This window comes from Sarcophilus harrisii, chromosome 4 (genome assembly GCF_902635505.1).
Source record: "Sarcophilus harrisii chromosome 4, mSarHar1.11, whole genome shotgun sequence".
In the NCBI taxonomy this organism is placed as follows: Eukaryota; Metazoa; Chordata; class Mammalia; order Dasyuromorphia; family Dasyuridae; genus Sarcophilus; species Sarcophilus harrisii.
The window spans coordinates 7,859,028-7,882,655 of NC_045429.1; the positions used below are offsets into that span (position 1 = coordinate 7,859,028).

The window sequence follows — 23,628 nt, forward strand, 5'->3', positions numbered from 1 at the left end:
CTGATCACTACCTCAGAGAGATCCTTTGTAGGAAACACATAGGAATATTATTGTCAAATTTCAAAACCTGCAGATAAAAGAGAAAATTTTGTAAGAAAAAAAAAACCTAATTCAAATATGTGGGAGCTAAAATTAGAATTGTACAGGACTCAGAAGCCACAATGAAAGACCATAGATCCTGAAATCATATCTACCAGGAATCAAAAGAACTAAACCTACTGACAACCAAAAGAACTAGCCCTGCCACCAAAAATATTATATCCAGCAAAATTATTTATAATATTGGATTAAAAAAGACCCTGACATTCAAGGAACTTGCAGATTTTCAGGACTTTTCTTTTTACCAAACTTAAACTCAATAGAAAATTTAATATTTAAGAGCCAATATCAAAGATCAATTTCAAGGAACTTAATACGAACACATTGTTTTTCACAGGGAAATACATACCATATGTTTAAGACTGACATCAGAAATTGGTTAGCTCAAAAGAAAGATAGAGGCAGAGTTGAGTATGATCTGATTCTAAAAAAGCAAAACTGCCTAGGAAATCTTATGCAAATAAGGTACAGAGAAGAAGAAGAATAGACTCATAGGGATTAGAGGGGAAGATGGGCTTGTAGTTCTGAAAATCTATTCACATTAGAAATGGATTACAGAGCACCCTCCAAAATCTATAAAGAAATAAGGGAGGAGATAAGTGGAGGGAGAAGCAAAGGGTGAGAGAAGAAGACAAGAGAGTGATCTATGAGTGGTGGGAGATTTGATAATTACAAGGCAAGTTAAGGAGCAGAATTAAAGTAGAAGAGTTAGCAGGGATAGGAAAGAAGAAATATATACAGACACTATAGCAAGGATCAGGAGCAAAATTTATTAGGAAAAAAAAAAAAGAGGAATGAGGAAACAGAGATTACACAGCTAAAGAGAATTTTCCAGTGCCGCAGAGCCAGAAACGGCAAAGCTAGGTTTCAAAGCCATGTTGGTCAAATCCATGCCTTTCCTGTTTTCATTTTATGCAGCTTCTCCATAGTTACTCTCTTTAGGAACAAGCCCCTCACATCCCAGGGAGGCTGGTCCTCAGGCCACAATCAGTCACAGATTGAATCTGGGAAACTGCATCCATTTCACAGCCAAAAGTGATTAAAACTAATAAACAGCTTCACTTCTTTTTAAAGGACATAGTTGATTAAATGCCCACAATACAAGGTTCATAGTAGAATGTATTTATAAGATGAGGTCCTAAATGTGTCCTTAGATGCAGCTGAGAGAAGGAGAGAGCTTTTTACTAAAATTCTCATTTTCCCAGATTTAGGTGATCTTTAATGTAAAGGTAAGACCTTAGAGTAGGACATCAACATCATGTAGGAGGTGGCCAGGTATCCTGAAAGGTCAGCAGCTCAAGAAATTGGAGGGACCCCAAAGGACCATCTAGAAATCATTTTGGACGGCAGCATCCTTAGTATATTGGAAATTTTTCAAAGAGCTATTTAAAGGTTCTATAAACTTCTGTTGCCTAAAATGCACTTTTCCTACGGATCTTTAAAACAAGTACTTGTTAAAGCAGGAGCTGTCCATTTAGGGACCTCCAATTAGCTAAGCTGTCAAACACCACTCATTTATTTTTGGTCTGCCTGAGGAAAGAATGAGGTGAAATGGAGAGAATGGCTCCTATATGAGGGCAAAGAGCCCAAGTCTTCTAGCCATGAGCCTCTGCTGCTTCGGTCTATAAAAGACTTTGGCCAAGTCTTGTAAAATCTTTGTCTCAGTTTCCTAATCTATGCAATATAGGGAATTATGCTTACAGTATGGTTGTAAAGAATTATAATCAGATGAATCTAGGTGTAGTGATAGAGTCACTAACTGTGAAATCAGGAAGATCAGAATTCAAATCCAGCCTTAGCACTCTGTAGACATATGGCACTGAGCAAATCACTTTAATCTTCCTCATAATCAATTTCTGCAGCTGAACAATAGGATTAATAGGCTCCACTGCATAAGGTTGTCGTGAAGATGAAATGACAATCTGTATATGATACCTTAAACACATTAAAGTACTCACTACATAAATGTTGAATGATAATATTATTATCACATATTTATAAAGGATTCTTCTTACGGAGAAGTAGGAAGTATCTCACAACTATTTACACAAAATAACTTATGTGTTCATAAATGTACATTCCTCTTGTATGATGAATTGCAAAAGAACATTGGGCTTGGAGCCTCAGAACTTAGGTCTAAATTAACAGATCTCAAATTTATTAGCTTGTGACCTTGGATAAATCACATAATTTTTATGAGCTTCAGTTTCATCATCCATAAAATGGGAATGATTCTATTTGTACTGCATTTTTGAAGAATTGTTGTGGGGAAAGAAGATTGCTAATTTTGGTGCCTTCTTTGCCAACTCTCAGTCTTTGGTTTATGTCCTCAATCCCATTCCCTTCTGTCTTTTCTGGGACTTGGTCCATGTTATTCCTTCTAGGTCTTATCTTGAATCTCTCTTTCCCTTGATGAACTAGGTAGTTTGCACTTAGTTTATGCCTTTAATGTATTAATGTTATAAATCAATCCAAGAAGTATTCTCATCTGATGAAAGAATTAATGTGTAGAGCATCTTGGTGGTTCCTTTCATTGATATTGGGGTATCCTACTCCTACCTCTAAAAAAAAAAGATATGTTGAAGAAAATAGCATTTGACCTAAAGAAATGAAAATGTGTACCTAGCATTACCAGCTAGCATCTGGATAGCCTTTAAGTTTTAACTCACATTTTCTCAATGGATTCTCATATGACTTGGATGTCTCTGTGGTCAGTTATGTATAGGGCGTTAATGCAGAAGAGGGATTTGAGCTTATTTTGCTTAGTTACAAAGGATAAAGTTGAAAGCAACAGGTGGATACCATATGGTAGAAGAACCCCTATAAATGGGAAGAATTCCATTGGCAAGTCATCAGTTAATTGATACTGGAGATGTGGAATTGAGGACATTTTTGAGAGTTTCTTTGGGGAAAAAATTTTATGGGATGATACCTGAAGCTCCTTCCTGCTTTATGTATGATTCAGAGCTACATCCCCAAGAGACAGCACTGAAAACAACACAAGTTTTGGAATGAAAAGACCTGAGTTTAAATCACAACCCTGCCATTTACTATGTGGCCCTACTGCTTGTACCCCTGAATTGCTTTTGTTTGTATGTGGATACACGTCAATGCAAAAGTTCCTGCCTGACCTCAGGAAGCAATGCAAACTCTTAATTTTGTCTTTGCAATTCTAGTGCCTGGAATATAGCAAGTCTCACAAATATTTATCAATTGTTTTTGGCTTCATTTTCTGACTGGATCTCAGCAATCTAATCAGCAAAATGAAAGCATGGAACTCAATTATGTCCAAAATCCCTCATGAAGAGCTGGGGACACTGTTCTTGCCATGAACAACCCAAAGGTCTAATTTGTCTGGACTAAGTATACATACGCCCTACCCCTAAGAGTTGTAAATTTGTTGTGAATGGATTTCATAGGTTTTTATGGAGGCAGTGGATCTATTTTGCTGGTACAACTATGGAAGATGCTCATACTAAGCAACGTCTCCATTTTTCCACTTAGATAAAGAGATGAATCCAAGTGGGCATAAAAGCTTCTCTTGAATCTTTCTAAAATGATAGCACCATCTATAAGTAGAAAATTGTAATAAACTCCACTGAGGCTTGGCACATTTTCCATGTCTTAGTAGAAACAATCTTGGGACCTATGTTATTACAAGAGGATAGCTTTTTTACTTAGGATCATAACTTCAGAGCACTGAGGGTCTTTGGAAGCTACCCCTTCCTCTTCCTCATTTTACAGAAAAAGAAATTGAGACCTAAAAGGCCCATGACATGTCAAAGTCACAAGTCACTTAGTGACAAGGCAAAGATTTGAACCTAAATCTTCTCAGTATTCTTTTCTTTCTGCCTCCCTCCATTAGTAGTGTTTCTTCTCTTTCTCAGACCCATGAAGTTTTGTTTCATGGATATTTTGTATATGTACACATTTGCCAGTTCTTCTTGGTTCAAAGCTAATTTTTTGAGATATTTAAAATCTATCTAAACAATAAGACATAATGCTTCAAAGCCCATAGCTTCCCAATCCTGGGAGATATTTTTTTCAGAATCAAGACAGATTTTCTATATTTTTTCAGTCTTTCACCCTTCCACCTTTTGTTCATGCAATTTCTTTAATCTGTCATCGAGTTGTTATTTCTAAAATTATTTTCTTCGCTTCTTTGTTAATGATTTTTCATGTTATATCATCATGCATTTGGTCTTCATGGTGGGAAGCGCAATCATAGTGAGAATTCTACAATGTCTCATTCTACTAGAACCTATAGTGAGAGATCCCTAACCCACTCCAATGGAATGTTCCCACCAGAGACTAACAATAATCTTTGCTTTTGTCATTTGTGTCTAAACAAATCTTGGAATTCCTAAATTAAGCAATAGTAAGAATGGTGGCAATGATCCCAATTTTTATGGCAGGAAAATAACTGCCTTCAAGGAGTCACATGGTTCAAAGCCAAAACATGCTGAATTGGCCAGTGTTCTAGAAACTTAAGTCCAATGACATTATAAGAGCTCAGATTTCATCTCCCTGACAAGAAACTCACATATGGATAAGATTCTAAACATAAGGTCACTTTGAAAGCTCTATCCGTCTCTCGGAAACCCTTGCTCCATTCAAGTCTCAACTCGGATATCACTTGCTTCTATGAGAAGCCATTTTCTGATCTCCCTCTTCTAACCATAGTTGAGGTTTCTCTCCCATGGAACTAACTTGGATGGATTTTGTATATTCTTTGCAAATTGTTGTGCTGGCCAGTGGGATGGAACTGCCAAGGACCCCGCCAGTCTCCTTTTAAACTCTGTAGTCCCAGAACTGAGCACAATGTCTGGCACAGGGCAGATACATCAGATATGCTCGCTGAACCGAATTGGAATATTTCAGTCTAACCCTGGTTTTTAGCCCATGTGTTTTGCCTCAGGGAAGCTGGAAGCTTTCCTCTCAGGTAGCATGTGGTCAATAAGATGACCACTTTCAACTGCTTGAAAATATGGTCCAAGCAGAACTCCTCGTCTTTGTCCCATAAAGCCAATCTTCTTTCTGATTTGCCATCTTTCTTTCAGGCACTTAAGGTTGGCAGCATGGGAATTGGCCAACAAACATTTGATATGCATGTGTCCACACTGTGCTACACATGGGAGTCCATTTTAAGCTTTCAGGATTATGATGATCAATGAGGTAATGTTTATAAAGTTCTTTGCAAACTACTAAGACCATATGAATGTTAGCTGTGTTGTTATTGTTTTCACCACCCTCATTTTTCCAAGGGTAAAACTGCTGTTCCTCATCCATAACATTTTATCTCCTCTCTCTTTTGACTATTTGTATTTTCTCATCCTTGTCAGCTTCTTGAGAAAAGGAAATGTCTTAAATTTATATTTTAAAGCATATTTATAACAGTATTTTGCACATCATAAACAATTAAATCTTGTTTCCTTCCTTTCCTCCCTCCCTCCATTCATTCATTTATTCTCTTCTCCCCGAATCCTGACCTCCCTTTAACACTCTGCTCAAGCATTTCCTGTAAATGAAGCATTTCCTGATGTCTCTCCTGGCAGCTAGTGTACTCAACTCCACCCCTCCAAAAATCCCTGTGTGCTTCCTACAGGCATTTTATACTTACTTATAAATCTATATTTGTTTCTTCTTACAATAATGTGAATTCCTTGAAGTTGCAGTTCTTTCTTTTCTGCCCCTGTATCTCCAGCAACCACCTCAATGCCTTGACTGAACCCAATCGCTACCAGGAATGCCAGAATTTATAAATGGTTAATCATTCTCCCCAGGGACAATGTTCTCTTGTATTCATTCTTTATATTCTTTATCAGTTTTCTTAGGAAATCTAGGATGATGAGTATTGGTTGAAGGAATATTGCTGGAGAAGACAGGATATAGTGTTTTTAAGGGTCCAAAGAGTGATTGCATGGAAGCAAGATTTGATTTGTTCTCTTTGACTCCAAACAAGAGAACTAGAGGAGCCATTGGATGGAAGTTATAAAGTGGTGAATTTAAGCTTGATGTAAAGAAAAAAACTTCCTAATAATCAGAGTTTTCCAATAGATGAAAAGACTTCCTTGGCTAAAAATCAAACTAATAAGGGATGAAGAGAGCTCTTTAAAGTGTGTGAAACTAGGTGGTAGTAATGGATAGAGCACTTGACCTGGAGTCAGGAAGACCCAGATTCCAATCTGGTCTTAGATACTTATTAGCTGTGTGACTCTGGATAAGTTACTTAACCCTGACCTCAGTTTCCTCAACCATAAAATGGGGCAAAAATAGCTCCAACACCATAGAGTTAGTAATAAGAGAAGAGAGAATAGATACTAGTCTAGGACTTTATCCACTTTGACCTTCCTGATCTCTTTTATGTCCTTGTTCTTTTATGGCCAGCTGCCTCCTTCCCCGTTGCATATATCATGCTCTGGAAGACTTAGTCCTTTCAGTTCTAGAATTCCTGTTCTGTTTAACCATTGTGGTCAGCTGTGACCAGGGGAGCTCCGGACACACTTGTTTTTATTTTTCCGTCATTTTCTTATAAGCCCCTTTTCTAGAGAGCATTTATTTCCCCTACACAATCCATGCCCATTGGTTGTACCGGGGTAAGCCATTTTGGTAGACAACCAGACTGAGAGTAACCAAGAGGCTTCATCTCTAAAATTAAGGCCACCCACTCATCCTGAGCCATTGCTTTTTTTCCTGCCACTGGATTTCAATGACTCAGGAAGAGAGAAAGAGGCTGAAGATTATGCACAACTCTGCCTCATTTAAATCCAATTCATGTGCAAGCTAAGACATCATCCATGATGTTGTTGGTCCTCTCTGAAAACAAAGGATGATCAATAACAATGGCTCCCGTGGACTTAAATGCCATCTCCATGATGATGATTCTTAAATATCTACCTATTCTGCCCCAAACTCTCTACTCTCCTCCAATCTCACAGCTCCAACTGCCTCAAGTTCAAAATGTCCAAAATCGAGCTCATCATCTTTCCCCCTAAAATTCCCCTCCTCCTAAATTCCCCGTTATTGTAAAGGAGAACACAATCCTCCCAGACCCTCAGCCCTAACTAAAAGGCCATTTGCTTAGGAAGCCTTGTCTAACCCTCTTATTCTAGCACCTCTCTGCTATTAATTATTTCCTATTTAGTCCATGTATAACATGTTTGTATGTTTGTTTGTTTGCTTGCTGTCTTCCCATTAGACTGTGAGTTCCTTAAGGGCAGGACTATTTTTTCCCTTCTTTTTATATCCTCAGTGATTGGCATAGTGCCGTGCACATGGTAGGAAGTCAAAACATTTTTATTGTTTGATTGATTCCAGTTGATCTTAATTTATGAATGAATTTCAGTATGATTATTGATTTTTGTATAGGATATATAAATACTTGTTTCTTATGAAAAGGAAAAGCTCTGATACATTGAGGTTCATCCCATGGGAGTTACAGATCTGAGTATCTTCTAGCTGCTTAATTGATCCATAAATATCCAACCCCTCTTGACTGAGCTCCAAGATAGATCACGTTCAACTCCACTCTGTGACAAACAGGATCACACCAAGCTTCAGCACGCCTGTGACAGTGTCCATGGCATAGATCCCAATCCTAAAAGTGGATCTGCTTTAAAAGGGGAGGGGAAGGCACCCTCACAATATCGCTTGTCCAGAAAAGCATGTGACTTGGAATGGGTTGTTGTTAAAGGAAAGGTTAGCTCTTAATCTGCCTGGTTTGAAGGTGGTGGTGGGGGGTCTGACTGTCTAGAATGGCAGGGGAGGTTGCCAGCCTCTCTTCTCTTTAATACCTCCTCCAAGGACATTCAGATTCCTCCCTGTAAAATGGTGAGTGGGTTCACATTCAGAGACAGGAATATGTTCTGTTCCTTTCCACCCACCAGTCCTGGAACAGTATGTTGAAAGCTGGTATGAAGAAAATGATTCTTCAAATGAAAAGCTTAGCAAATGTACCAATAGACAATATAGCCATTTGGTCATTTAAAAAAAGTCTTAAACATTTGCTGCTATACAAATGAATGTTCTTTTTCAGGTAACAGTGGACTAGATAGATTTTGAGGCTCTTTCTAGCTGCTTCTGGGCATCTTGGCTATGGGGTGAGTGTCCCCAAACAATAGTCACTGGGGCAAATCCGGGTGTTCCTGGATAAATGTATTTTTGAAAAGTTGGGTGTAACTTACCTGAACTGATAATAAGTCACACCCTTTTCCATTTAATTACATTTTAATGTAAATAAAAATAATAATTGAACTAGGGACCTCAGAGACCATTTCTGTCAACCCTCCTATATTATAAATAAAGCAAATGAGCTCTAGGTTTGGTGAGTTACTTATCAAAGATCACACAAATAATAAGTGTAATAAATGAAAATGGAGTGGAGACTTTTTCTAGAGCCTGACTTTCTGGGGGAGCCCTATTTCTCTAATCACTCTCAAATGTATGTTTTCTCAATTCTAATTTTGGCGTATCGCCTTTTCTTAATGAGATGCTATTTCTTGAAAAATGCTGGGTATGAAATTAGATATGGAGCCGTAGCAAGAGTCACCGGGGCCTAGTATACACAGGTTGGGCTTACAGAATGAGATTGGTGATACCAAACATTTTGTTGAGAAGGCAATATCTTTTATAAGCTGAGAAGCCTGGACTCTAAGATCCATTTCCAAACTGACATTCTTTGGTTCTAAAATTAAGTCACTGATGTTCAAGGATAGTTTTTTCTTAGAATCCCAAGATCCCCTCAAGGCTCACGTCAGGCTCTTTCCTACATGGGACCTCTATGGATTCCCCAAACTATCAGTGCTCTTCTCCACCCCACTGTTCATTTTCCTTGGCTTCAGATCACTTTCTTCTCTACTCAGGATACATAATGTTTCACCTCAATAGAATGCAAGCTCCTTGAAGGTGTGCCCTGTTTCATGATTGTCAAGCTATTCCCATTATCCATGCCTTTCACATCCATGGTAGATGCTAACTAAACAAATGCTTGTTGAATTGACTCAGCTTTTAAAATGGGTATTAAAGGCAGCATTTTGTATCTTTAATGTCATTTAAAAAGAAGTCCAAGTGACCAATTAGTGAGTGGGCTGTGGAAGTAGAAATACTTGGGTTCACATGTTCCCCTGTTGAGTCTTATTTGTATGATTATGGGTAAATTATTCTACCTTTTGAAGCCTCGGCCACCTCTGTAAGTCTGCAAATTATAGAACATTACAAGACCTTCATTGGTGGAAGGAGTTTCTTCACCTGGAAAGTTCTAACACCAGAGAGAAGAGTTCTCACCCCATCTCCCAAATAAATAAAATGATTTCTCAAACTTCAAAGGTTTAAGGAGTTTTGACATTTTTCTGTCATTTAACATTCATTTATTTCATCATTAGGTTTCTCTAAATAGCATAATTACTCAAGAAATTCTAGGGAAATTAAAATAATATTCTCATGTTTATTAAAAAGTGGGTATCACACTACAATGCAGGTTGAGAATGATTTCATGTGTGCCATGATTAAAGCTAATTTTCTTAAAGACAAGCACCTTTATTTGAATGAGGAAAATTCAGTGAATTTTTGTCACAACATTACTATGCCCCGAGATAGTCAAAGGGAACCAAAAAGATAAGGCAGATACCTGAACATAGCAGGAAGGGTATAACTGCCCCCAAATTCAATTGGTCAATATTGTCAGTGCTGGCTCTCAGCATTTATCTCATCTCCCTGCTTTACCTGTATAGACTGAGTTCCGATGTTTACAAAATTAGATTTTAAAATATCACGACCATAGCACTGTAAATATCATTGGCAATGCTCAAACATGACTGTTGTCCAGGAGGATTCAGATAATGTTACTTAAAGATACTGAATTAAAAATCAGAAAATAGTTAATTCAAAAATGTATATTCAGCTTTATCATCTTCTTTCTTATAATGCAATCAGCCAATCAAAAGCATTTAATAAATGTATGTTCTATGTCAGGAATTATGCTAATTTACACAGATGCAAAGATAAATATGAAAAAGCATCTGCCCCAAAGAAGCTTATGTTCTATGCATAGAGAGGTGGGAGGATGGGAAATAGACAATGTGTGCATGTGTGTGTGTGTGTGCAGGTATAAGCAAGCTCTACAAAAAACAGAAACATGGTAATTTGGGCAAAGGCAACTAAACCAGCAGTTCACAGGGAGGACATGAAGATAATTTTACCTATGGATTTGTGCTTATACTGAATACTAGCCACTTCATTTGCATCTCTGATACAAAATGGCAAATAATCCAGGTCCATTCCCTCCTCCCTCATATAAAAGCAGATAAACCAATCATGCCGGCTGACTTCAGATCCAGTTATCTACTCTAAAACTATGATGATTAAATGCAATAAAATTTAGTATTATTCCCAATAGTTTTTGGAAGTCCCTCTAATTCTACTTTTAAATTATTGTAACTGAATCATCTGTGGCAGTTTATTTAATTTTTAAAACCATTCCAAGGAGTTTTCTGGCATCATACTCATTACTCAAATGTTTTGTACACATAGACACCAAAAAGTCTTTCCTTGGCACCTAGATAGCATTCTATCTGCCCTTCTCACCTTTTTTTCTCATCATACAAAGAATTTGGCAATAGATTATTTTCAAAATCTACTAATGATTTATATAATAGTTTTCTCATCTCCTTTGTCTTCTTCTAGTCTATCATACAGCTTCATCTTTTCTTCCTCTTCAATCTCATGCTATTTACTTCATCAGTAAATGTGTAGGCATCCCTGCCAATTAAATTCTTATATGGATTTTTGTACCTATTTTGCCAACCCTTTAGCACTGACTTTGACCTCAACCAACACCATGAGGTTAGTTAGTTATGATAATTACTACAAACATCTCCCAAAGTACTACAATGTTTTCTATATGCATAACATCCATTTATGAGCAAATAAGGTTTATGAAGCATTTGTAGACTCAAGGCCAATGGAGCTGGAGAATACTAGCAATTCTAGAACTACTTCCCTAAAATATTCTTAATGTCCTATCCATTTGAGAAAAAAAATATAGATATACATATACACATTATGATCACCTATATAATCAAGTGAAAAGTAAACTCACTGAAGGTAAGGAAGGTTTTTTTTTTTAAAAAAAATTGTCTTTACATCTCCAACAGCTCCTATCTGGTCCAAAGTAGGTACTTGTATGTTCACTTTTGGATTGGTGTGATTGTCCCAATTGTAGCCAATGTAAATATTCTATATGAAAAAAATTGGAATAATAGAGACTTAGGAAGTCTGTAAATACTTTACACACTGAACAAGGTAAGAGATTTGTTTTAAACAGAAAATCCTTAAGGCTATTACTTGCACTTATTCTCTGTATTTTTAAAAGGCATATAGCAATAGTTCTGTTATGATTAACCATTTAAAGATCTCTTATGATAACTCCTCAGATGTCTCTTTCTAAAGAATATCAGCAGAGTTTTTAGAGAAATCAACATAGCCTTTTGAATTAAAAAATGGCTTTATTTAAAATAACCTTAATATTCCTCTACATGACAGATTCTAATAGCATATTAGGTATTTCTGTCACGGATTAATTATTCTATGAAGATAAGCCACTGTCTTTTCTGCATCCATATTAAATAACTGTCATGAAAGTCATATGATGCATTACTGCAAACAGGGCTATAGATGTTCATTTGAATATAGAGGGGTTGTTGAAATTATCAATATTTTTATGTTCATTAAGGGAAACACAAACATTTACTAATTTCTGGACAATGAGAGAACCCCCAAAAAGGAAGGAAGCTCATCGATTCTTAAAGTGATTTATGGAATTACTGAAGGTGTTTTTAATACAGTAAAAATATTAGTGCACACCCTGCCTTAAGGATAATGATTTATACTGACTTTAATAATTTTATATCTATTTTAATCATGATATTTTATTCCTATCCACTTTAATAATGCTATTTTGTGTTGGGGTAGTTGTTATGTAAAGTAATGCTTTATTTTTTTTTCAAACATGATGCAATAACCCTTCTAAGATATTTAAGGAGGCATAAAGAATGGGGGGGGGGGGAGAAGCAAAGTCATTTCAGGCAGCTAGGTAGCACAGAGAATAGAGCGCTAGAACTCCAAGTTAGTAAGGCTTAAGTTCAAATATGATCTCTACCACTTACTAGGTGCCTGACTGGGCAAGTCAATGAATCTTTCCCTGATTCATTTTCCTCACTTGTAAATTGGGGATAGTACTAAGCCCTTCTTTTCAGGGTTATAATGATTATTGAAATCAATATTTATAAAGTGCTTCACAAAGCTTAAAGTTCTATATAAATTTTAGATATTATTATTGCTGTTATTTTACCTATATCACATAGCAGTAATAGATCTAGTACGAAAGCCAATGAATACCTACTTCCCTTACATTATAATAATTCTGTCTGATGATCCCTGTAAGAATATAGATTTTTTAAAAACTGTTTTAGGCCTGAACTTAAAAATTTGGTTGTGAAGATGTTGTAAGAGAAAGGCATTCTGGGTATTAATGAATTTGTGTCATCTCAACATTATTTATTCATTTACAACACCATTTCGGATTTTATCTATACCAAGCATAAGAAAAAAAATCTGTAAATCTCATCATGGCTGTTTAAACTATGTATGAGTTGGATATTTTTCGATACCTATGCTTGCCAAACAATGCATTAAATCATCATCTTTTCAATTTTGTGAGATTGCTTAACATGAAATCTGAATACTATAATCTAAAAACAAAATGAATAGTGTACAATAAACTTCATCAAGAATGGCATTTATTGATTTTTTCATTAATCTCGAAAGGGAGGAAAGTGCAATGAAAATGTATTTTTTTGGAGTCTAAAAATTCCCAATTTAGTATTAGTTGATGAATGTAATACCAGAATGATGCTAGTAGCTCCTGGAGGTAGGCTTAATTCACTTTTATGTATGTTAACCTAAAAGATATGTAACATCTCAATAACAATTTATGAAATGAATATGTAACATATGTGTAACATATATATGGTGTGTAACATATTTTGTTAGGTTCTAGGGAAGTAAAGATAAAGAAACATAGTCCTTGACTTCAGGGAGCTTACAACCTGAGTGGGGGGGGGGGGATAGAAAGGGGGAGAGCCAGAGACAGAAAGACAGGGAGAGGGGATAAAGGGAAAGAAAGAGAGGGAAGGAGGGTGGGTGGGAAAGACAGACAGACAGGCAGAGAGACAAATTCAGAGAGTGAGGGGAGAGAGGGGGAAAGAAAGGGGGAAAAAGAGAGGAGAGACAGATAGGGAAGGGGAAAAGAAGGGGGGAGAGAGAGGGAGAGGGAGAAGGAGAAAGAAAGGAGAGAGAAGGGAAAGGGGGAGAAACAGAGGGAAGAGAGAGAGGAAGGGGGGAAGAAAGAGATGTGATAAGTAAACAAATAAGTAGGAAACAAGACAGGATGAGATAATCAATAAAAAAGCATTCATTAAGCACTTACTATGTACCAAGAACTACAGGATGCATTGATTACACAAAAACAAAAAAAGAAAGGAACTTATATCTTAGCAGAGGAAACAATACTGAGAGATTTATTCTAATTCTAAACATCTGCAAAACAAACACCATGGGTCCCCCCGGGAGGATCAGGCAAGGTATATCCTAGGAGTAAAAATCAACAAAAGATTTAGGAAGCTTAGTAGGTCCTCAACACTTTCTCTGCTCTCAAGGGATTTTGTTGAAGGCACAGGGGACAATCTGAGCACACGCCCATGGATGGTAAATGGAATATCAAGTAGTAAGACCATGTGGACCAGCTTAATAATATTGAAGAGCTTGGGGAACAAAGTCACATAGGTGGGAAGGTGGGCTGGAGTTGAATAATGAAGGTCTAGAAATGGCCCAAAGAATCCATTTCATTTTTGTCCTAGAAGCAGAAGGGAGGTAGAGTTTTGTAAGCAGGAGAATCGCATGCTCCAACTTGTGCTGAGGGTAGAGATGATTCTGGCAGTTGGATGCAGAATATATTGGAAAGAGAAGAGCCCAGGCTGGGAGAATATAAGCAGAATATTGCAAGTGACTCAGTGACAGCATAAGATCTGTGGGAGAGGAGGGAAGTGAGCAGCTGTGTGAGATGTTGTGGACATATAATCAATGGGCACTGGCAGTTGAGTAAAGAGAGGAGGTCATGGCAGACAAAGTATTTTCAAAAAATTGAAGGGGGAGTTTGAGAAAAGGTGGGGAATTAGGGAAGGCTTATGAAAGGGGAGACATCACAATAGAACCTTCAAAGAAGAGCCACGCTTTTTGACAATGAGATATGAAAAGAGAGAATGAGATAGCTCTGGGAAGATGACTTGCAAACATGGACAGAATCAAGAGTGAAAGATGGGATTGGGAGGTGCTTCTGCTCCACATTAAAACAACAGTCTCTAGCCACAGTTTGAACCCAGCTATTTTATTCTTGTTTAGTTGTTTCAATGATATCTGACTTGTTGGGATCTGATTTGGGATTTTCTTGGCAAAGATATTGGAGTGGTTTGCCATGTCCTTCTCTAGTTCATTTTACAGATGAGGAAACTGAGGCAAACAAGGATAAGTGACTTGTCCAGGGTCATACAGCTAACAAATATTTGAGGCCCAATTTGAACTCATGAAAATCAGTCTTCCTGATTCCATACCCGATGCTCTATCCACTTTGCCACCTAACCCATATACATGCATTAGCCAAATCTGTATGGACAGTTTCTGGTTAGTGCTAGGACACCAGAGAAGAGTGTGATTAGCTTATCGTGATGTCCCTTCAGTAGTAATATCTCTGCATGAAAACCCAGCAAGCTCATTCTTTCAATAGAAAATAATTTTATACATACATATATTTATATATCATAGATTTATATATACATATATTTATATATTATAAATTTATGTATACTTGAAATATAATAGCAACATAAATTAAGATGGCAGATTACTTATAATTAAACTGCATTAAGAAATACTGAGTCTACATCCCCCCTCCCCCAGTAGTTATTCTCTGTATACCAAGTTCTAGAGAGTTTTCTTTTTCTTAATGGAAGTGAAAAGATGACTATATGGAAAGTCCCTTTCTTCCCCTAAAATGAAGTCATTGAATTATAAGATCAGAAGCTCCCAGATCTAGCTGGAAGGGAACTTAAAGATCACAGAGTTTTATCACTGGAAATAACTTGAAAGAATGTGTATCATCATGTGCTTTGCCATTTCACCCTAAAGAACTTTTCCCCTGACTTGTGGCTCAAATCCAGTGTTTTGGTGGCTTAAGTCAGTTTCAGAGGATCAGTGGATTTAGAATTGATTCTTTGAAACGGATTTAACCCATCATAACATTAATTGGCACATAATGTGTATGGAATAGAATACTTGTTTAAATGAACTAAATATACAGAATGTCCCAAAAGTCTTAGTATACTTTAAAGTTAATGAATTTAAAACTGAACTTAGGCTTTTGAGATACTTATAATGTTAAAGTAGTAATAACTAAAGAAAAAGAAAAACAACTTATTACTATTTTGATTTTTTTTAAGGATCTTTTCCTTTTCCCAAATCTTCTAACAAATGAATATGATTGAGTGTGAGAGCAGACTTTTGGGCCTTTTTCTTTCTTTCTTTCTTTTTTTTCTCTTTCTTTTTTTGTACAAAGTAATATGTCATTTTCAATTAAAATAGGAAAGCCATAGGGAGACAGGGTGTGATAGTAGTTAGAAAGCTAGTCTAGGATTCAAGAAGCCTGGAAGACAAAACCTGCCTTTGCTCCATGACTAGGTGACTTCCCACTTCCCAGAGGCAGTTGCTTTTGTCAGTGATACAGGGTAGGTTGTCAATAGCAGACTCTCTTCCCCACAAAACAATACAGATGCAGACCCAAAATGCAAGTGGGTGATGATGGAAGTAGGAGAAACTGGCACAGGAGCATGGAGCCTCCATGCTCTCCACAAGAGAGCCAGAGACAGACTGGATTCTCTACCATTCCCAGGCCAAGGACATCCACCCTCTGATTAAAGATCACAGTGAGAGGAGGTTCTGAAAGCAATGCACTGAGGTGATACCTAGTGGGAGAAGCTTCTGCTCCTTACCAAGCACTCTCTGGTAATCACTAGGTGGCAAAAGACTCTTTGTAGCAAAAACATGCAATTAAGTAAGGTGGTACCTCAATTCATATTGATAATCAAGGGCCCTACATTTGCTAATTTAAGGTTGTAGCTTGATTTCCCCTCAAACAAACATATAACCCCTTCAAAAATCTATATATGTTTGAGAAACAACTTAGTATGGTCCAAAGATATTCTGGAGTCAGGGAGAGCTGTATTCAAATCCTGCCTCCAGATATTTACTCACTGTGTGCTCATAGGTAAATGACAATCTCTTTCACCCTCAGTTTTCATATTTGGAAAATCAGGATAAAAAACACTTGTGATACTTATCCATTACAACAGGGTTTTTGTAAAGATCCACAAAGATATTTAAAATCTTAGCAAATATTTCTCTGTCTCTGTCTCTCTGTGTCTGTCTGTCTGTCTGTCTCTCTCTCTCTCTCTCTTTCTGTCTCTGTCTTTCTCACACACAAATATATATCACACATGGCAGTTGTAATTATACCATGATGCTATCTATTAGGAGAAACAATTTGGTTTAGTGAATAAAGAGCTGGCTTTTGAGTCAGTGAGGCCCGAGTTCCAGTCAGGACGCTGACAAAATGAGACCTAAGACTCTAAACTGGGAAAGAAATTGAGGATCTTCATTGATTGGGGAAAATGTCTTATTGGCAAGGACATCACAGACTCCCCTTCCTCCCCCGAAAGGTACATTCTAATTGTCTGTTAGTGTCTTCTCTTAACTTGCCTTTGAACTCTTAAAAGATTGACTTGCGTCCTTAAATGTGCTGATTAACTTAGATGAAAAGGGCATTTTAAAAGAAAATGAAGAATAAAATCTCAAGTAAAATCAATTGCCTTGATTTACATTTTGATAAGAAAATAAAATGCAAACAATTGGATTTTTATTCAGAAAACAGAGCAAGTTAGGAGCAGCTCTGCCATTCTGACCAACTTGTGCTCAGGGCGGTTCACTTTCCCTGAATGGGTCTGTGTCTCTTTAAGGAGGTGCTTCTATTTTTGACACGGCATGTGTGCAGTCACATGTGCTAGAAAATGTAGGGGTTGCCATGGCAAATTCACGTCTTTTCACGAATAACCAACTAAAAAGGTGCACGAACAACTCTCACCCCCAGAATGTGCCAGAGATGGCTGTCCTTTTCTTGGGAAATACCAGCATATGCTGTCGGAGCACAAAGGGTCCTACTTACTGAAATAACCATTCAAACTTCGATTCACTGGGATTGTTCGGAAAATGGTGCAATAAAAATGAGAACCATCGCCCAGCCATTCAAACTTCTAGTCCCCCCCCAAAAAAAAAAATCCCCAGTTAGCGAGAGTGAGCCCTTGTCCAGCCTTATTTTGGAGGTCCCAATTCAGCCTCGGCACAATCTCTGTGTGTGCTAGCAGGCTCTTTCACCGCCAAAAGGAGGGATTCCTAAAATCACTCCCCAATCCCCTTCGTATCCTGGTGCATTCGAAACAAAAGCAAAACCCCCTCCTCCAATCTGCATCTTTTTGCATCTGAGACACCCTGAAAGCGAACAGTCTCGGAACCCGACGCCTACTGACATGGCCCAGCAGGGCAGGTCCCTCCTTGGAATCTGGGAAGAGTTCAGAAAGCGTACTTTGGGTAGCTCTGGGAATGGGTGAGCCTCTCCGGGCTGGGGGACCCAGTGGCGCCTGCTTCTAACAGAGGGAGGTAGGAGGTTCGGGGCCGTGGGAGATGCCCACGTGTATGTGGGGAGCTGAACTTCTCCACCGCCTTCCCACAATGCCGTGCCTTATTCAAAAGGGGGCTGAAAGGACCCCCCCACCCCCACCCCGCCTCAAAATCCCCACGTCCTTGTGCATCTCTCTCTCTCTCTCTCTCTCTCCATTATTGCATGCAGTAAACTTTCTTCTTCCTCTGTAGGCGGAATAAAGCAGCTTGGACGCATGACATTTCACAGGCTCAGGCAGGAACAAAGAAAATCAAGTTCCCAGCAGTGGATCTTGCCCACCGGAGGGATCACGTGGCCTGCTTCCACTCCTCTCGCCCACGCTCTGATATCTCTATTGTGCCTAGACACTTTCCCCAGGTTCGAACGCACCCAGCCAATAAAAGTGCTTCCCTCCCAGCCCCCGGTCCAGATCGTGCGGGGCGCGCGGTCCGGGGTGGGGGGGGGGGGCTCGGGGACGCGGGATGACCCACTTCCCACCTCAGGTGATTTCCACGAACGGAAGGTACCTCGCGAAAGTAAGCAGAAGGCACGAGCAGATGTCTCAGAAAGCCTCCCTTTTTCCTTCTTGGAAGGATGGGACGTAGGAGAGCTTCCATCATCCCTTTTTCTAAAAAGGAGCTTTGGTTGGCGTTTATTTCCACGAGTTGGGCAAGTCATCTCCACGTTCCTCGAGCCCCCACCTCACCCGCACTCCCCCCCCCTCCCGCCCCCTGCTTTGTACGGGGAGGAGACGGAACGGAGGGGAGAGAGGGTGGAGGTTGGGCTCTTTCTCAGTCTCCCCCCCCACCCTTTGCAGCTGAGCACTGTAATGTGGAAAGCAATCCCCTAACTAATAAAAACAGACCCAGATTAAAGCAATTTCAAAAGCTAATAACGCCGCCCTCCCGAGATCGCCGACTCCAAGCTAAGCCCGAGAGCCAGGAGCCGTCCAGCTGAATGCGATGTGCAGGCGGGCAGGATGCGGCGCTTAATACTATTGTTATGCCCTGGCTCACTCTTTCAGGGGATCCAGCTGCGAGGATGAACGCCGAGACATTGAAAGGGGACAAAAGCGCGGAAATCGCCCCGGTCCCCGATCCCCCCTCGCCCCCCCCGCCCCCCTCTCCCCCAGCTCGGGGATCCGGGCACAATAGGAAGCCGAAGCTCGAGTTTGGGAAGGTCTGCGGGGTGGGGAGGGGGGAATCCTTCTGCCACTAACTGCACACCTGCACCCTCTCCCCCACCAGCTCCTTTCCCTCCCCCCTCCGCCCCCCTGAACCCGAAAAGCCCTTTCCTTTCGGCATCCGGGCGGAACAAAGGGCTTCGAAAGCTGTTCTTTACAATCCAAGCCCCCCCATCAGTAAGAGCCCCTCAGGGGACGACAGGAGGGAGAGCGGCCAGGGTGAACGTTCCCTCGCTACAAGTGTGTGTGTGTGGGTGTGAGTGTGAGTGTGTGTGTGCGCGCGCGTCTGTGTGTGTGTGTGTGTGTGCGCGCGCGTGAGAGGGAGCGAGTGTGCCCGCGGCTATCACGACAGCCACTCCAGGCTTTGGGGCATGTCCCCAAACAGCTGCTGGCGCGGGCTCCGAGCTGCTGTTCAGAACCTCTGCTTGGACCTCCCGAGCGCCAAGTGTTCCAGCAGCGGCTCCTCGTTAGCTCGCCCCACACCCTTTTCGCAGTATGTAACCCTTTACTAGACTTAGCCCGGCCGCCAAGTCCACCCGCTTAGCTCTCCCACCGCCCGCCACAGCCCGTCACCGCCCCCCCCCCCCCCCCCCCCCCCCCCCCCCCCCCCCCCCCCCCCCCCCCCCCCCCCCCCCGCCGTCCGCTCCCCACCGAGGAGCCGGCCCCGCCGGAGTGGCCACTGCAGCGGCGCCCGAGCGGCAGCTGGCGCCGGGGGAGCGCGGGGAGCCCGCGGACCGACCCGCCCGCCCTCTCCTCCCCGGGACTCGGCGCCCGGCCGGGAGGGGAGCCCGGCTGCGCTCCCGCCTTCTCCCCGTGGCCCGAGGCGGGCGCCGAGCTGAGGCTGCCCACTGCAGCAGCCCCCGCCGCGGGCAGGGCAGGAGCCGGGAGAGTAGTGGGTACTCACATTGCAGGCTCCGGGAGGAACTATCCATGAGTAGCCGAGGGCCCCCCGACGTTCAGCTGCAAATGCTTATTCCGTAAAGTGTGGCTTCCCGGGTCCGCAGTAGAGTGGGAGTGGAGAATTTTTTTTTTTTCTCCTCCTTTTCTTAGAGAGGCAAAGCGAAGGAGAGGGGATTCCAGGAAGGTCCAAGGCTAGACCATGATGCCGATGCCCTTCAGGTGGACTGCTGGATGCGTTCCCATGGGAAGCCGCGGAGAGGGGAAGCCCGGCTAACGACTAGCAGCAGGCTGGGGGCGGGAGGAGAGCGCTAACTCTCCTAGTCTGTGCCAAGCCTGGCCGGCCACCCAATCACCAGCAGCGGCAGCAGCAGTGCTAGCGGCACCTCCTTCCCCACCCCCCAGGAGGCTCCACAGACAATAAATCCCGGTGGGAAAAGGGAAGGCGAGGAGGCGAGCGGAACGGTGGCCCCCGACTCGCAGCCTCGGCGTGCCTGTGCCAGGCGGGGCGGGGCGGGGCTGGGGGGGGGGGAGATCCCCGAGGAGCTCTGGGTGTGCGGGGAAGCCGAGGCGAGCAGGGGGCTGAGGGAGCCGGCGGCGGGAGCAGTCGCCGAGCGTGGTCAGGAGCCGTTTTCGGGGGGATCCGGGCAGCCGGCCTGGAGGACAGGGGCCTCGCCCGCCTAGCCCACCTCGCCTCGCCTCGCCTCGCCTCGGTGCGGCGGCTCCGCTCACAGGTGCCGGGGTGGGCAGGCGGCAAGGCGAGGCATGTGGCTGGCAGCCCGGCTTGCTCGCTGGCTTCCTCGACCCCCTCCCCCCTGTCCTTTTGGCTTTCTTCTTCCTTCTCCTCCTCCTCCTCCTCCTCTTCCTTTTCCTCCTCCTCCTCCTCCTCCTCTTCTTCCTCTTCTTCCTCTTGCTCCCCACCCCCTGGTAGGACGGACTACACCGGCTGCAGCAACGGCTTCAAAGTGTGAAAAATGTCAAGGAGATTTTTCTCCCCCCCGCCCCAACCAGCGAGGGGGGTGGAGACTGAGCCCTTACGCGCCCCGCGCCCCTCCCCTCGGAGCTAGCCCCCGCCTCCTCCCCGGCTAAAAACCCCGCGGGGAAAGCGGAGGATGCCCAGGCTCCAGCCCATCCGCCGTCGCCGAGGCTTCCCGGGGAGGGGGTGACCCGGTGCCTGGCTGCCGGGGCTCGCTGGCTCGGGCGCGCGGCGGCGGCGGCGGCTGGTGCTGCTCCGGGGGCCGGCCCGAGCTTCCTCCGAGCGGGAGTCCCTCCCCGCAGCCGCCGGGGGCTCCCACCACTCCGAGACGGGCGCTCCGGGGCCCCCGCGGCGGGGCCCCAGCCCCAGGCTCCCGCCGGCCCGCGCCTTCCCCTGGAGCAGCCGGTCCCCGCGCCAAGCGCTGCCCGCCTGCTTCGGCTTGCGGGCGAGGAGAGCGCCCCCCTTCCTCCGTCCCTCCTCCCCCCTCCCCCCAGGTTCCGTGACAGGAAGCGCTGCGCTGAGCGGGCTCGGGGCTCCGCGGAGCTTGCTGGGGCTGCTGCTGCCGCCGCCGGAGCTTGTCCGGGCCGGGGCTGCCGGGGCTTGTCGGGGCCGGGGCTGCGGCTCTGGCGGCTGGGGCCGGGGCTGCGGCTGCGGCCGGGGCTGCTGAAGCGGCCGTGGCCGCGGCTCTTTCAGCGGGGGCAGCTCATCTCCTCTCCCTCGTTGTCGCCCGGAGCCCCCGCCCTCCCAGACTGTCTAGCAGATGGGGGGGGGGGTTCTCTTGTCCCATTGCAGTCGGTGTAACTCCCACCTTTTAGGATTTAGCGCCCCGTCTTCCAAGCCCACCCTGGGAGTGGCCACCTCCCGGCGACAAAGGGCTTGCAGCGTTAGGCTCTACCCGACCGTCTCCTCTCCCCATCTCAGAAGCACACAAAGGCACCTCTCCAGTCCTGCCACTGAGTTTGTTGGCAAACTCTTGGAAGTGTCTGCGGGCCACGGAGAACTAGGAACAATCCTCCCCCCCTCCCCCCACAAAACCGAGAAAATTTAGCGGGGGGGTGGAGGAGTGAGGAAAAGTGGCCTTGTGAAATGAATCTTCCTCTGCACACAGTTTTGGATCCCTCCCCCTCCCATTTAATGCATGTCTTCCTTCTCTTTATCTTCCCAGGGACTGGTGTGGGCTGGAAATGTTTACATCTATACATAGCTAGCCCTTGTCTTTTGGGAATATTGTGGAGCGGTCCGTGGGAGGAGGGGTCAGTTCTCACTTTTCGTGCTAAGCAAGCTAAAGGCCGGAGTTTCATCTTTAACGACCTCCAAGGCAGTGGGGGCGTGTGTCCCTGCAGGCGTTCAGGGCACGCTCCCCCCGGGAAATGCGCCCCGTGTCCCCATCGCAAGGCACGTTCTCCCCATTGTGGGGCTGGGAGGATAAGCCCTTCAAGGTCAAAAACCATCTTCCCTGCCTGAGTGGGAACTGCTTGGAGAGGGATTCGGATCATGGTTAACTAATGGGATGGGTAACCAGCCGGGGAAGGTTGCAGGGAACAGCTGGCGGAGCACCGAGGGAAACTGCTGTTTCATTTGAGTGAGGAAGGGGACAGTGAGGCAGGGGACAGGGAGAAGCTGGACTGGGGAGAAGCTGGGAAAGCCTCATTGAAGAATCAATGCCCAAGTGGACTTTGGAAGGGTTGGAAAATGCACCGATGGTGGAGTGAGTGCCTTGTCAGGGGGAGCAAGGAAATGACTTCAGGCGGCAAATCTGCCTATTGCCTCAAGCTGGACTCTCCCCCCCTCCCCCCCCAGTGAGGGCCACCTCCCGTTTTCCTTGGCTTGCTTGGCCCCAGTGGCTAGAGAGCCCAGTGGCGGGTGTGCAAGTGAGAACTGGGAAAATTAAATACCACTTTGAAAATTAGCTCAGTGGAGTTAGTCCTTAGCTCAGCATTTAAAGGCTTTTCCAGGTTGTCCTTCCCACACCTTCCCTCCCCCACTCCAAACCCCCTCCCCCAGCAAATTGGTTTCCTCGTCGGTCCCCCCACAGAGTATTTCCTCTCCTCCCTGCTTGCTGCAGTCCTGCACGTCTGGAATGAACGCCTTTCACTCCCACCCCCATCCCCTCCCCCACCCCTGGGATCAGCTTGGTGCAGATGGCTCTATGGGCTTAATTAATGCTTATTAAATGAATTGAATTGCTTTCGTTGGGCAACTTCTCTCCATCCCTCGGAACTCCTGGCTCCCGTCTAGGTTTATTTCAGCTGCTGCCTTCCACCGGAGGCCTTTCCTTCTTCTTTCACCCCCAGAATTACTTTGTACCGATTTTGTTTCCTTTCCTACTTTCCCCGGTAGATTGTAGCCTCCTCGAAGGCAGGGATGGTTTCCCTTTTACTTTTGTGCCCCAAGCAATGGCAGGGTATCTTGCTGTTAGACAAAGCCACAGAGTTTCAAGCAATGGCAGGGTATCTTGTTGTAACACAAAGCCACCGAGTTTCCTATCCAGCCTTTACACAGTTCCTCTCACAAAGTGCTCACGTTTACAAATCTGATAGGATTGCCTTCTATCAACAACGTTTTTCTGTATTATTTCCTCTTAAAAAAAAAAAAGAAAAAGAAAAAAAAAAGAATAAATGTTCACATTGAATGCCTGGAGGATTCTGGGAAATT

General features: G+C 43.4%; 2 protein-coding genes across 7 annotated transcripts in view; both read right to left on the bottom strand.

Annotated features, from left to right (window-relative positions):
• LRRC7 (leucine rich repeat containing 7) overlaps nucleotides 1-20,084 on the bottom strand; it is a 530,144-nt gene extending 510,060 nt beyond the window's left edge. For all 6 annotated transcript variants that reach the window (XR_004234230.1, XM_031968892.1, XM_031968890.1 and 3 more), the window contains exon 1: nucleotides 20,005-20,084. Coding sequence is in view for 5 of the 6 variants with exons in the window: in XM_031968892.1 (XP_031824752.1) it covers nucleotides 20,005-20,006 (2 nt within the window). In the remaining variant the exon portion in view is untranslated. The remainder of the gene's footprint in view (nucleotides 1-20,004) is intronic.
• A 976-nt stretch (nucleotides 20,085-21,060) lies between these two features.
• Nucleotides 21,061-22,469, bottom strand: LOC116423520 (proline-rich protein 2-like). The gene is made up of 2 exons (XM_031968364.1): nucleotides 22,239-22,469; nucleotides 21,061-21,726 (listed from the first exon to the last, which is right to left on the bottom strand). Exons 1-2 carry the CDS (start codon nucleotides 22,467-22,469, stop codon nucleotides 21,061-21,063), a joined length of 897 nt encoding a protein of 298 aa, XP_031824224.1.
• Between the last annotated feature and the right edge of the window lie 1,159 nt (nucleotides 22,470-23,628).

Excerpts from the sequence above, each read along its gene's own strand:
- LOC116423520 (XM_031968364.1), bottom strand. The coding sequence starts at position 22,469 with ATGATCCGAATCCCTCTCCAAGCAGTTCCCACTCAGGCAGGGAAGATG. Across the intron at positions 21,727-22,238 it reads TAGCTTGCTTAGCACGAAAA|ACAGTCTGGGAGGGCGGGGG; the intron begins GTGAGAACTGAC and ends CCCATCTGCTAG.